The 13,600-nt window shown below is 42.7% G+C and overlaps 1 protein-coding gene across 2 annotated transcripts in view; it reads right to left on the bottom strand.

Annotated features, from left to right (window-relative positions):
- The window catches only part of LOC101561702 (chondroitin sulfate proteoglycan 4), a 62,006-nt gene that overhangs the window by 20,594 nt on the left and 27,812 nt on the right, over nucleotides 1–13,600 (bottom strand). The window contains exons 6-7 of one of the 2 annotated variants that reach the window (XM_023708880.1): nucleotides 12,534–12,732; nucleotides 7,707–7,838 (exon numbers count right to left, since the gene is read on the bottom strand). In XM_023708880.1, coding sequence (XP_023564648.1) covers nucleotides 7,707–7,838; nucleotides 12,534–12,732 — 331 coding nt within the window. The remainder of the gene's footprint in view (nucleotides 1–7,706; nucleotides 7,839–12,533; nucleotides 12,733–13,600) is intronic. The other variant, XM_023708887.1, reaches the window with a different exon arrangement.

Genomic DNA, 13,600 nt, shown 5'->3' with positions numbered 1-13,600 from the left:
AAATAAAAAAGAAAATACATCTGCACTCTAAGACTTATTGTAGCACTATTCAGAATGCACAAATGCACACTGGACCTAAGTACCTTTTCTTATATAAATAAATAAAGAAAACGTGCTACCCATACACACTGTGTATTCCATTTTTTGTTTGGCAAAAAAAGGCATGAATTCCTGTCATCTGCAGTACCATGAATGGACCGGGAGACCACAATGCTGACTGAAATCAGACAGCACAGGCATAAATACCGCATGATTTCATTTATGTATGGAATCAAAAACAGCTTAGCTCATAAACGTAGAGAACAAAACAGCAGTTACCAGAAGACACAGTGGGTAGAAAATGGGGTGAGGAGAGCTTGGCTAACCGGTACAGAGGCACAGCCAAGTAAGAGCACGTTCTGAGGTACTCTTACACAGAAGTATGATTAAGGTCTGCAGGGCTCAATTGTGTAATTCCAGCTCACTAGGAGAAAGGATGTGGGATGCTTTCATTATACACATGAGAACAACGTTTGAGACGATGGATGACCTAAATGCTCTGAGCTTATCTTTACACCATGTACAGAGCTAAAAGGCATAAGCATGTAGAATTATTACCTGTCAATTAAAAATACAATTTAAACATATTATTTAGGGCTGGGATATAGCTCGGCAGCACAAGTACCTGCCTAGCAAGTGCAGAGTCCTGAGTTCAATTCCTGATACCAGTAAATAAATAAATAAAATAAAAGTATTACTTAATTGGTCTTAGCCTTTTGGCATGCAGGCTTAAACCCAAGCCGTCCAGGCCAACAGTGCTCTTCATTCAGCAGGAGTATGTCAGTCAGCCCCTCGCTGTCTTCTCCACCTAAGTAGCCCAGAAGGGCACTGAAGTTTGAGTATTACCTAACAGTCAGTTGCTCTAAGCTTCTCTGGCAATAAAACCAGTTTAACCCCATGTCACAACCTCCTGACAAACATCTCTTTCTCTCTGTCCAGCCTCTCTCAGCAAAAGCTAAACATCACCCCCTCACATTTTATTTTAGAAAAGCAGTTGATGTTTTTACCAGTGAGTTTTGGGCACTCAGGAAGGATTTCCCACCAAAATCTTTATCCACAGAATAACTGTTGTTCTACACAGAAATCCTCAGAGGGCTCAGTCCCACAGCTCTCTGGCAGGGCCTCATTCTGCATATACTTCTCAGGGAGTTAAAAAGCAAACCAGTATATTAAAGCCTATGAGAAGACTGATATCTCAGTTACTTTTCACTCATTGCTGGGACAAAATACCAGACATCCAAATTTAAGGAAGGAAAGGCTTATCCAGCTCACAGTTTGTGGAGGTTCCAGTCTATACTCAGTTGACTCCCAAGCAGAGTGGCACATGGCAGACGGCAGCGGTTCATGGCAGCAGAAATCAGCAAAGAGCAAAGGGAAAGGCAGCAGCTGTAGCTTCTAGCCAGCCCCTCTCCCCTCCTTATATTATAAACAAGCTCCCCTGGGGCTGGGGGTGTAGAACTCACACTACCTCCATGCCCTCCTTTTGCACAGGACTAGGATGTTTACAAACTAAGAATCCTGACTCCCTGCTGAGTCACTTAATTAAACTTCTAAACTTCTGAAGTTGACACAATGTATCAACCAGTGCAATCCACCCTTGTCAACTTGGCCACTAGACAATTCCTTAAACCAGTTTCCAGGTACATAGACATGCTTATCAACATTTTACTACTTGAACATTGTATTACATTAGAACCATGACATTTCGCCCCTGGGCACCTCCCCAAGACTCATGCACATCCCTTTATGCAAAATGCATTTTAGTCCATCTCTAAGAATTGCCAAAGTCCCAACAGTTTCAGCACTACTGAAAAGTCCGAGTTCTAAGTCTCCTCCAAGATCTAAGGCAAACTCTTAGCTGTGAGCCCCTGTACAAATGAGAAGTTAAACGCTTCACACAGTCAGTGGCACAAGAAAACCATTACCATTCCAAACACTACAAGCAGCAGGATATGAAGCGTTGGCACCAAAGCAAGTCCAAAGTCCAGAGGGCAAACAGTAAGTCCTGTAGTTCCACATGGAACGTCTGAAGCAATCTGTAATGAGCTGTGAGCTTCAAAAGCCTGCATGGCTCCACCTCTATGGCACTTCTGCTGGTAGCTTCCATGGCTTTTCTCTGGGGCTGGCTTTGTTCCCTCCTTGTGTGTTTTCTCAGACAATCCATGTTCCGGACCTTACTTCTAGGGTTTCCACTGAATAGGCTTCTCACTCTCTGCTTCACACATTGCCCTCTTGGGGATACACTGCCTGGCCTCCCAGGCCTTCTTCTGAAATCTAGGTGGAAGCCTTCTTAACCCCAGAACTCCTGCATTGTGAATGTGCCTAAAATTAATGCCATGTGGATGAGGCCAAGGTCTGCTGCCAGTTGGAGCAGTGTCCAGGCTTTCTTCTCTCTTGATTATAGGAGTCAAGTGCCTGGATCACTGAGCACTCTGACCCTGATTCCAAGAAACAAATTCTCTATGCCAGCACCATTCTGGAATCTGCTGTGGCCACCACCTCCATTCTGGAAGATGGGGCTCTGCAGCTTTCTCCTCAAAGCAAAGTCCCTCACCCTTGTGACTCTGAGGCTGGAAAGGGCAAGAATCTGTGACCTCCTGTGATGCCCTCAGGACATCTTTTCTATTCTCCTGTGCCTCTTGGGCAATGGAGATCTCAGCTCTGTCCTTGCAGTTCACAGCCCTCCTGTGCTTCCTTTCTGGCCAAACACAGCATTTTAACTCATTCCACTGGGCTTTTTGCTCTTGACTATTAATGTATATCTGACTAAAAGCCCCCAACAATAGCCATGCCACTGCCTCAACATTCAACTGCTTTGAGATTTTTTTTTTTTTTTTGCAAGATTAACTAGACCACTGTGCTTAATCTCAGTCTCAGGCAGTCTCTGGACAGGAGCAAAACGCAGACAAACTCTTTGCCAACCCATAACACAAATCATCTGCATTCCAACAATCAATACAGTCCTTCTCCCCAACAGAAACCTCTCCAGCCTGATCTTTACAGGCCAGCTTTCTATCAGTATTCTGGTCTTCTGCGCTCTGACCAGAATTTCCCATACAGAAGAGCTGAAGGCATTCCAGCTCTTCACTAGTAGGTAACATCTCCGAACCTTTCCTATCTCTTTCCATAAGCCATTCCCAAAAGCTCATAATCCACACTGTCAGGTATAGTTACAGAAACAACCCCACTCTCGGTACCAAATTCTGTCTCAGTTACTTTTCACTCATTGCAGGGACAAAATACCTGACACCCAAATTTAAGGAAGAAAAGGTTTACTTAGCTCACAGTTTGCGTAGGTTTCTGTTTTATTCTTCTTTCAAACACTATTTCCTAAACACACTTTTATCCCAGTTGTTTGTTCCACAAAAAACAACCACCACCATAACACCAAAGGTTTCAGGATCACCATGTTTGGAAACTTCATATATTTCCTTGACAAACATTATCAAGTCCCCAATATATGCAAAGCCCTGCCACAAGGGGCAAAGATGTACAAACTGAGAGTTCTAATCCAAACATTTAAAATCTGAAATGTTTCAAAACCTTGAGCTTTTTGAGCACTGACTGAACTCTATAGTGGAAAATTATAGAGTGGACCTCACTGATGGGCTAGAGTCAAAATGCAGGTACAGAAAAAGTAATGTAGGTATGTAAAAAATTATCTGAGGCTTGGTGTACAAGATGTATATGTGACATAAATAAATGTCCAACCCCCAACATACCTCATTGTATATATGCAGATTTTTAAAAAAAATCACCTATGGTACCAAGCATTTCAGACAAGAGATACTCAATTTGTACCAAGACACCGGCATACACACATTCCTTGCCTTTTCCTTTCTATACCACGATAACCTTAGGTGGTGTATAGTTGTTTCTCATCACCAAGAAGGAATACAAGACACTTACCTGATGGTCGCATATGAGTCATTGTTATAGTTTATATCTAGTTGTCCCCCCAAAGTCTCATGTAGTCATGGGGAGAGGACTTCTAGAGGTTGAGATTAACTCATGATCCACTGGGATTATGGGTCTTACTACTGCTGAGATTATTTATTTTTTTTAATGTATTTAGTACAGGGTCTGTGGGGTCTACAGGGTCTCACTATACACATCAGACTTGTAGTGATCGTTCCTGTTTTTCAGCTTCCCAAGCACTAGGATTACAGGAGTCCGCCATCATGCCCAGTCTCAATTGTTGTCTCAGCACACCCCAGGTGCGGGGCTGGCACTGCAGGCTGAGGATTAAAATGGCCAGTGCGTCTGCCTAAGCAGGCACCTTAATGTGCTGAGCTATCTGGCCAGCCCAGTACTGCTGGGATTCTGGGAGTGAGTATGACACCAAGCCTGGGGCATGTAGCCTGAATGCAACTTAAGGGAGACAGGCTTCCTCTTTGTTGTCATTGTTGCTATTACTCTTCCTTTTGCTCTCTGCTCTTCGCCACCACCATGAAGTGCTGCTCTCTGCCATGTGCCGCTCTGCCTTGGAGCCAGCTGAGTATGGACTGAAACCTCCAGTAACTGTGAGCTAAATAAACCTTTCCTTCCTTCATTTTGGGTGTTAGGTGTTTGCCCCAGCAACAAGAGAAGAGTAACTGAGAGTCATGCTGTTCCAAAGTGCTTTCAGTTCACCTCTATACTGCTTAGAACAATCTACTTTGAATTTCATATCTGAGTTAGGAAATAATGTGACTGACCGTTCAGTATGTCTGCCAGATTTCTCTCTACCTCTCAGACCCATTCTTTGTCTTCCTTGGCCTTCACACTGTGGTTGCTGCTTTCCCTGGCATGTCCACCCTTCCCCAGGGGCACTGCTCACAGTGTGCTCCCTGTACAGGGCAACTTAAGCCCTGTCTCAGTGACCAAGCTCTCCCAGGCCCCTCCAGCCCATGAGAGATCCACAGCTCTGCCCCATCTGTTCCACTGGCCAGATACTTAACATAACACGGTCTACACAATGCTGTATTCCCGAATGGAAGCCTGCTCCCATCATTTAGGAAACCCTTATTTATTTCTTTCAGGGCTGACAATATTTTCTTACAGTTCTTAGTTGCCTCCTATTAGGTCTTACAACATCTACTGGCTAAAAGGTTTTCTGAATCTCTGCTGTATATTCCTTTGCAACACACTATGAATCCTGTCTCTCTTCTTCTCTCCTTCAGTTGCTGCCCCAGGCGACAGATGGTTTAGCAATGAGATGTTACTCCCTCTACATCACGCCAAAGAGAATGAAGTCACAGACTGCTAGGAAGACGCCGCTCCCAGACGGCCGACCTCTGGGTATATGTCAGCTTGGATTCTAGACTCGTCTGTGGTAGTAAAACTCGCAGTGTAAATCCCTCCAACGTTCAAGGCATTCTTGGCTCCTTGAAAAAGCGCCAAGTACGATTTTGATAAATAGAATAACTAGATCCTAAGACCATAGTAAATTCTAACATCCACCACTAAAGACAAACAAAATCAATGGTGGCATTCAATGTGAAAAAGTGTTACAAAATTTTTTTCCGGGGAATGAATCTTGCAGAAATAAACAAAATATGTTTCAATGAAATACATATACACATACGTATTGTACATGCATAAACATATATAGTATAAACGCACATCTACACATACACATATATTCAAACTATAAAACAAAACAAACCAAAAATAACAAGATAAAAATATTTTATGTGGATTTATTTATTTATTTATTTATTTTTTTTTTTAGTTCACAAAAAAGAATTTAATTTGGAGCTAGACAATTTCCTACATTGAAGTAACTGAGGCAAAAAATGATTTTCAGTTTGGGAGGGCGTCGAGGCCACGGGGTAACCTTGAAAGATTCACCACGCTACAGATTCTGATCATCATTTTGGTTCCCCACAGAAACACTTTCAAGTCTCAGCCAGAGCCACTTTCTGGGGCCAGCTGCATAAAGGAGCCAAGCCACAAATAGCTGATGTCTGATGAGCTGGTAAAGAAAGACTAAATGGTATGGAACCAATGCGAACTTTAAAAAAAAAATTATTTGTGCTAACGAATGCCAGGTGGCAGTATTTCTTTAACCAAACTAAATAAATCACATTTCTACATAATCACCTCTCTCTACTAAATTGCTATGCATATTTTCCTGGTTGTGCATTTCAATACATCGGAAACGGTGACAATGAGACAAAATGAACAGCTACCGCGGCAACTTCCCAAAGAGGTGAAGCTGCAAAACAGACGCAGCCCTGGAACACAGAGGAGAGGAGCCCCAGGTGTACGCACAGCATTGGGGTCAGCTTCAGGTCTCAGTGTTGGAGCTTATAATTCCTATTAGTTAAATGACTTTAAACCTTCCCAAGCCTCCATCGTTTTTAGCTATCACTTGGGGATGCATCAAAGCTTTCATTTACATACATTATTTTACTTAAATCCTTATAGCCACCCAGGGTAGTAGGTTAAAATTATAAAATACCATAAGAACACAAATTATCAATGCATCCAAATTTCTAATCTATAATAGAAATAGCTTTTCTATTTTTAAAATAGATCTAAAAATCCTCAGTTCTAAAAAAGGGATACATTTTCCCTGATAACTTAGAACATCTGACTGTGAGCGTGCAAAGCCACAAGGGCTGACAATCTGGTATCTGAGATCACACCCTGAGGCACGACGCCAGATGCTTTTCCCTCGCAAGCTAAGCCATGATGATAGCTGCTTGGGAGACCCCAGGGAGGGGGAGGCGTGAGCCTCTATGAGGACGACACCCCACAGCTTCTCACAGCCACAGGGACCACCAACCCTCGGCTGACTACTGTAGAATGCAGGCTGAGCAAAGCTCAGTTAGGTCCCTGGAAAGACAATGAGGTGACACGACTGCCTGAGCCTGAGCCTCGCCTACATGATACAGTGGGTCACTGCTACTTGGGTTGTGAAAAACACAAAGAGCAATCACATCAGATGACTCACAAGGTCTATCCCAACTCTTCCCACTGGTTCAAATAAATGGCTACTGTAACCATAAGTAATTGTTCTCCTGTGTTTTAATGGTGATGCATATCATTGAAATAAGTCACAATGCCTTTGGCTTTTTCTCCTCACCCACAATTAAGATCTGTTGAAATTTTATTGTTTCCTGTACTTACACCTCTGTGCTCCTTTTGGAAATAATAAATCCAATTTTTGTTCTCCTTGTGGGAAAATTGCTCCAGCCATTGGGTAAGTCTTTCCTTCCCTTCTATGAAAGCGTTGGCTCAAGAGCCTCCTCTGTACCTTCTTCCACATCAGCCAGGCTGACACTCTTGCCCAAGAGCCACCTGAAGGCTGCAGGGCCCCTCCTCAGTCTAGGTGCTGCACAGGGTTTTCTACTCCAAATGCAAAAATTTCAAGAGAGCAGAGCAAGGTGGGCTGCACGTAGCCTGGCCTTCTGTGGCTTTTTAAGCAGTGTAAGCAGATAGGAGGCAGTCAGGACTCATGGACTGTCACCACAGCTCCTGCCTGACTCCCCCTGCTGCACTTCTCTAGCACACCCTCTCCTGAGGAGGACAAACAAGGAAGAACTGTTGCAGACAGCCCAACTTTGTTTCTGGTAAATCCTTTTGGGATTGTAGAAATGTTACTGGTATTATTCTGTAGAAAAAGACGGTACTTTGACATACTCAAAACTCAAACCAAATGGCTCAAGATGAACTCTTACCCGGGAAGACGCTCAGTCCTCTGTTAACTCCTAGGCTCAGAGTCAGCTCCTGGGCTATAATGCTAAAGAGTTGCGGGGGCGTGAAGTTCAAGCCATCAGTAACCTGAAAAGCAAAGCTTCCCGAAGCTGCTCCTTCAAAAGAAGAAATTACACTCTGGTTAATCCCGAAATTACATTCTGGTTAGTCCTGCTCCTCGGCAAAACCACCCAGCTTCCCCTCCTTTCCCCAGGAAGGCACTCTGTGAAACACACCCTGTGTCAATACACCCACTAAGCCCCCGGGGCCCCATCCAGCCGTGCGCCACGTAACACTTCCGTGGACAGGAGACCACATAGAGGACCCCTGCCCACGAGATTATGCGTATCATCAAAAGGCATCAAAGCCGGCCTAGTTCGTGTAAATACACTCTCCCATGTTTGCACAATCAAGGAATTGCTTGATGACCCCTTCCTCAGAAAAACTCTAACACCAAGTGATGAATGACTGACTTAAGTGCCTGTTCCCCAATCCTACAATAAAATGTAACAGAGCTTTTTATCTCTAAGAAATTAAAACAATTTAGACATATCCCTCACCTGAATTTTATTATCAATTTTATAATCACTTATACCAGTTTAGTAGTGCGTGACTGCAACACACAAAACACACATACACACAAAAATGTTTGAAATCTTAGTAATACTAAGAATCAAAATTTATGAATAATACTTATCACCCCCCAAGACTTATTTTCAATTATGCATCTATCTCGAGCTAACAATTCTGCCAAGAGGGAAAAGGGAAGGGAATGAAAGTCCTGCTTTCATTAAATCTCTGCAAGGAGGGAACTCCACTCTCACACTGGTGTCAAGGCATTGGTGGGATCAGTAAAGTTGATGATTAACTTATGCGCACAACCTCAATTGATTCAGTTCCCAGGGGTGCTTTACCAATCTGCCTTCAAGCACCGGGCAAGACCCCAGTGCAGACAGCTCAAGGTTCAGACCCTCTTCTTCCCTTGAGGATGCCCATCCAGTACTAAATGGCGAGGCCCACGGGGCTGTGTTCTTGTGCTGGGTGCAAACGTATCTTTGCTGTTCTCAGAAGCAGGTTACAGGGAATAAAGGAGGCGTGGTCAGTCTCATAATCATGACCAAGTACACCCTCAATGACACAATTTACTAAGTGGTAGATCAACGGGTTGACAGTATTTTGTTTCTGTTATCTAGGCAAACCCAGAGAGTTCTGATGTTTCACCAAAGAGACTGTAAAGTTTTCCCAGCGAGGGCGAGTGAGTGCTAAGTCTAACTCAGAACAGGGGCCCAAAACCAAATGTTGTTTTGCACTGTTTGTTTTTCTAGAATGAGTGTTTTAAAAATTATATTTAATGAAATATGAAATTAAGGAGAGAAGGCTTTCTATCATTGGACAGTGAATACTTCAAGAATTCAGATACAAAATGGAACTGATATCAAAGAACTTACATCAAAATAAATAGAATATTAAATTGAGTGCATCCTTTTAGACTCACAAGGACCAAAGAAGATAAGGAAGAAGATACAAAAACAGGGTTGACCTGTAGATTTCCTACTCTATAATTGCACAACTTTTCAGTAACAGTCCTTTTCAAAAGACAACGGCGCCTCACTTAGCTTCCCACTTCTTGGGTTTATCAGGCTTCTTAGGATGCTATGTGGACAGGGAGTTAGATTAATGGCAAAGCACTTCGCAAATGCAAAGTGCTAAGTGGGGCTAATTGGACCCCAGTCTGTGTGGGGCTGCTGCTGCACAGATGTCCACGTGGGGACAGCTGCTCTTGGGACCACATTCATCTGGCACTCGGCTCCATTTAGGAGATGTAATGGATTGGCTCTGGTGTTAACCTTACCTTTAACTCTCCTTCCTGTTTTCTGAGGAGAAATTATTCTCCTACTCATCAAGCAAATATTGACCTGCGAGCTGATAAATCAATCAACCCAGAGTCCTAAATTTCATTTTGATCCTTCATGGTAAACAGTAACTTCGGTTCTGCCCACTGCTCTGACGTTCAGTAGGTTGGGACTAATGAAGAAAGCCCAGCTTTAGGATCAGAACAATCGAGTTTTTGTGAACCTCCATTTCTTCATCTGAAAAATGGGGTCATTAGTCTCTATTGCTTAGAGCACATCTAGAGATGAAATGAAATCTTGTACAGTGCTTGGCAATTTGAAACAATTGGCAACTGCTTTTCAAAATAAACAGGATAGCTTCAGAAATTAAAAACTTTCCTTATACAAGCCTCCAGAGAAGTTGTTTCTTTCCACAAAGTATGATAATCCTTTCATTTAAAAAGCTTTCTAGACACCTAAACTGTACATGGTTTCAGGGTAAATCCTGAAGGGATTTGACTGACCTTGTCAAATACAAAATTACATTTCTTGTTATATAGGTCTTGCTTTATCTTGGTCTTAACCATCCAGCATCAAAATACAAACATGAGATATAAAAAGTAAAGCCATATTAATATGCTGAGCTGTAAAAGGCTCAAGTCAACAACTTCTGACATTGCCAGTCCTACAGATAACCCACTACTATTATGGACTACTGGACTATATTGTATTATTTTGATGAATTCATGTACCTACAATATTTGAATGGCAATGGAATACTCATCTCTGACAAAACTAAACAAAAAAAGGGGATATAAATGAAGGACCATTGGTGTTAACCTTATGGTGAAAAAAAAATATATGTATATACAAAATAGGAAAGATACACAACTACTTTCTCTCGGTTCATTGAGAAGAGAGGTTTGTATTAATAGTGTTTAGACAAGATAACATGTCTGCATCTTGTCCTCTGAATAACTACTATAAAGACAACAATATGCAATGTATTAATTATTGTAACTGTCCTACTAACCTGTCTCACTGCTATTTCTTTCTCAATAAAATTAATTTTAAAAAATAGACACCTAGATGCCCTAAGACTTTGGGTATCTTCTATTGAAAAGCACATAACTAAAAGAAACTGTCAATTTCATGCCTTTTAAAATGAATTTTATTCAGTTTCTCAGCATTTCTAAACATGTTTTAAAGCCAGGAACACGTATGTATGGGTTTCATTTGTTGTAGTTTAGTTGCTGAATTTTAGAGTCTCTTTGCAGCTCAGACCCCCTCAAGCTCCCCATTAGCGCAGCCCAGCCTAGGACCTCCTGCCTCAGCCTACCCAGTGCTGGGACTCTAGGAACGTGCTCGGCACACGTCCGCTGAAATATTATGAAGTCCAGAAACAACGCCTTGACATATACTTGGGATAGTTTTACATCAGTTCTAGCCTTACATGTCCTGGGCCACAGGTTCAGAACCACTAGACGCGAACATCCACATGGTGAGTGACTTTCAGATTCTCTAGGGATCCCAGGTGTCACCGGCAAAGACAATCACGACATTGCCACATTTGGATTTAGAGGCTGTCTCAATTTTAACTTTACTACAAGATAAAGTCGAATAACAGAAAAATGGATGTCTCAACCTTCTGATCATGCCCTCCTGCTCCTGCTCTCTCCCCCTCGCACTCCCCCTCCAGTGACAAGGACAGCCTGAGAACAAAGCCCGACTGCCCTCGCTCTGTGCCTGGGTCACCCCCTCTGCAGACTTCCACGAGCTGTCTGGCATACTGATTTACTGATGAACAAGACAAGCAGACAAGGACATTCAATGTCAAATCTCTGAGTTAAAGTTATATTCCTTCCTTCAATCTTGTTCATTCCTTGACCAAGTATGCTCGTTTTCACCCATGTATTCCCAACATCTAGAATCTTATTACCTGATACATAATAAGTATTTCGCTCTTGCAACAAAATTTTATTTATTAGGCACCTATAATGTCCTAGGGGCTCAGGGTACATGATATCCTGTCCTTACCTTACTTAGACTATGATGAGGAAGAACAAATAATAAACAAATATCCAAATAAATCTGAGGCTGGGAAGCTAGCTCAGTGGTCTAAGCGCCTCCCTGGAAAGTGCAAAGACCTAAGTTCGACCCCAGGTACTGTATGCCATGCTGGCCCCAGAAGCCTAGGCTCACCATGTCAGCCACCAAAACTGGGCATGGTAGCACACATCTATACTCACAGAGCTGGGGAGGCTGAGGATCACTACGAATCTGAGCTGCATAGTAAGACCCTGTTCCAAATAAATAAACAAAAAGATTTTAAAAAAAAGTCTGAACTACGCTAGGAAGGATGGACAGCCATGAAGCGAGACAGAAAAGAGAAGTTACGTTAGTGAGAGATTAAGGAAAGGCTCAAAGAAGAGATGTCTGACTTTACATGACAATTTGTTTAAGTCTGGTGGGAGTCAAAGGTACTCTATGGTTTGCTATTACTAGCCTCACTAAACATGTCACTTTTTAAGAAATTACCGAGCTTCTAGGTTTCTACGTGGAAAAGCCAGGGATATAGCTCAGTGGAACAGGGCCTGCCTGGCCAAGTGAGAGGTCCTGAGTTCAATTCCAGTGGAGGGGGGAAAAGAGGGAGGGAGAGAGGGAGGGGGGAGGGAGGGGGGGGGGGGGAGAGAGAGAGAGAGAGTGAGAGAGAGAGAGAGAGAGAGAGAGAGAGAGAGAGAGGTTTCTCCATGTATGCAGTTTTCACTCAGCAGTCCTCAGGTATGACCGTCACAGGAACCACTGAATGAAACACATTTTAGTTTCACATTGCTTTGCTCTGTGACCTGTTTTGGACACTGTTCGTCTTTTTTTTTAATTTTTTGAGTCCATGTTTGCCGTCTGGGACGTCAGCACATGTGCGCAGCACATCGTACCTCTTTATCTTCTTCCTCTCCCCCTGCCCACCACCCGACTTACCAGAGTGTGCGAACACTACCAGGCCCTCATTAATCTGAGCCTGGGTGAAGTTCTGGATGCTGTGGTCGGGAGAGGACTTCAGCGCCAGGTGCCCGTTGCTGGGTGGCGCGACCTGGTAGACCAGCTCCCCCAGGGAGGAGTCCCCGTCTTCTGCACAGAGGTTGCCGCTGGTTATCTCAGTGACGGAGTTCGACCACACCTGAAAAAGAAGGGGCTCACAGGTCTCCCGAGGACCAACTGTAACCACATCGCGTTAGTAAATGGCGCAGCAGCCACACCCTGGGGCCTTGCACAAATATTTTAACTGAACCAGTTCAACAGAGGTTTAAAAGCATGAAGTTTCTTAATTCAAAACAGATACATAAACACAAGTCAAATGAGTTGCAATACACTTAATTTATGAAGTTGATGAGGCTGCAAAAATAGTATAATTATTCATTCAAAATTATTTAAAGTACACATCCACATATCAAAAGTATAATAATAACTGACAGTTACTAAGCACCTCTTAATGCAAAGTATTCTAAGCAGAATCTCAAATAAGAAAGAACCTATTCATTGAGTCGGTTTAAGAGTTCCTACTCATTGCTTTAAGAAATAATTGATTTCAGATTTTAAATAGTTGAAGAGAAAACACACATACACACTGTAAATTCCCTTTATTCTACTTGGTTCCTTTGTCCTTGTAAAGTCTGCTGTACGGGTAGCTTACACCTAAAGTGGTACCAGAGTAACACACTCTTTTTTTGCACTTATATTTAAAATCTATTTATACTGCCTAAATATCTTCATTCAACAATTCATCAGACACTTACTGAGTAGCTACTATGTTCCAGGCAATGCTGTGCATGCTTACAATGCGTCAGTAAGCAAAGGAGTCCCGCCCTCACCATGTCTAGGTTCTGGCAAAAGGGGACCAAGAGACACAGAGAAGAAACAATGGGCATAATAAGAAAACGAACTACATAATGTGTCACCAAGTCAAAACGCTATGAAAACAATGAGGAATGCTAAATAAGAAGCTTCCTGCAGGACAAGTTGGAAGAGGAGGAAGAGAAGGAGAAGAT

This window comes from Octodon degus, unplaced genomic scaffold, assembly GCF_000260255.1.
Source record: "Octodon degus isolate 3935 unplaced genomic scaffold, OctDeg1.0 scaffold00001, whole genome shotgun sequence".
NCBI lineage: Eukaryota > Metazoa > Chordata > Mammalia > Rodentia > Octodontidae > Octodon > Octodon degus.
The sequence above is the reverse complement of the archived record's forward strand: the minus strand, read 5'-3'. Positions and strand labels throughout refer to the sequence as shown.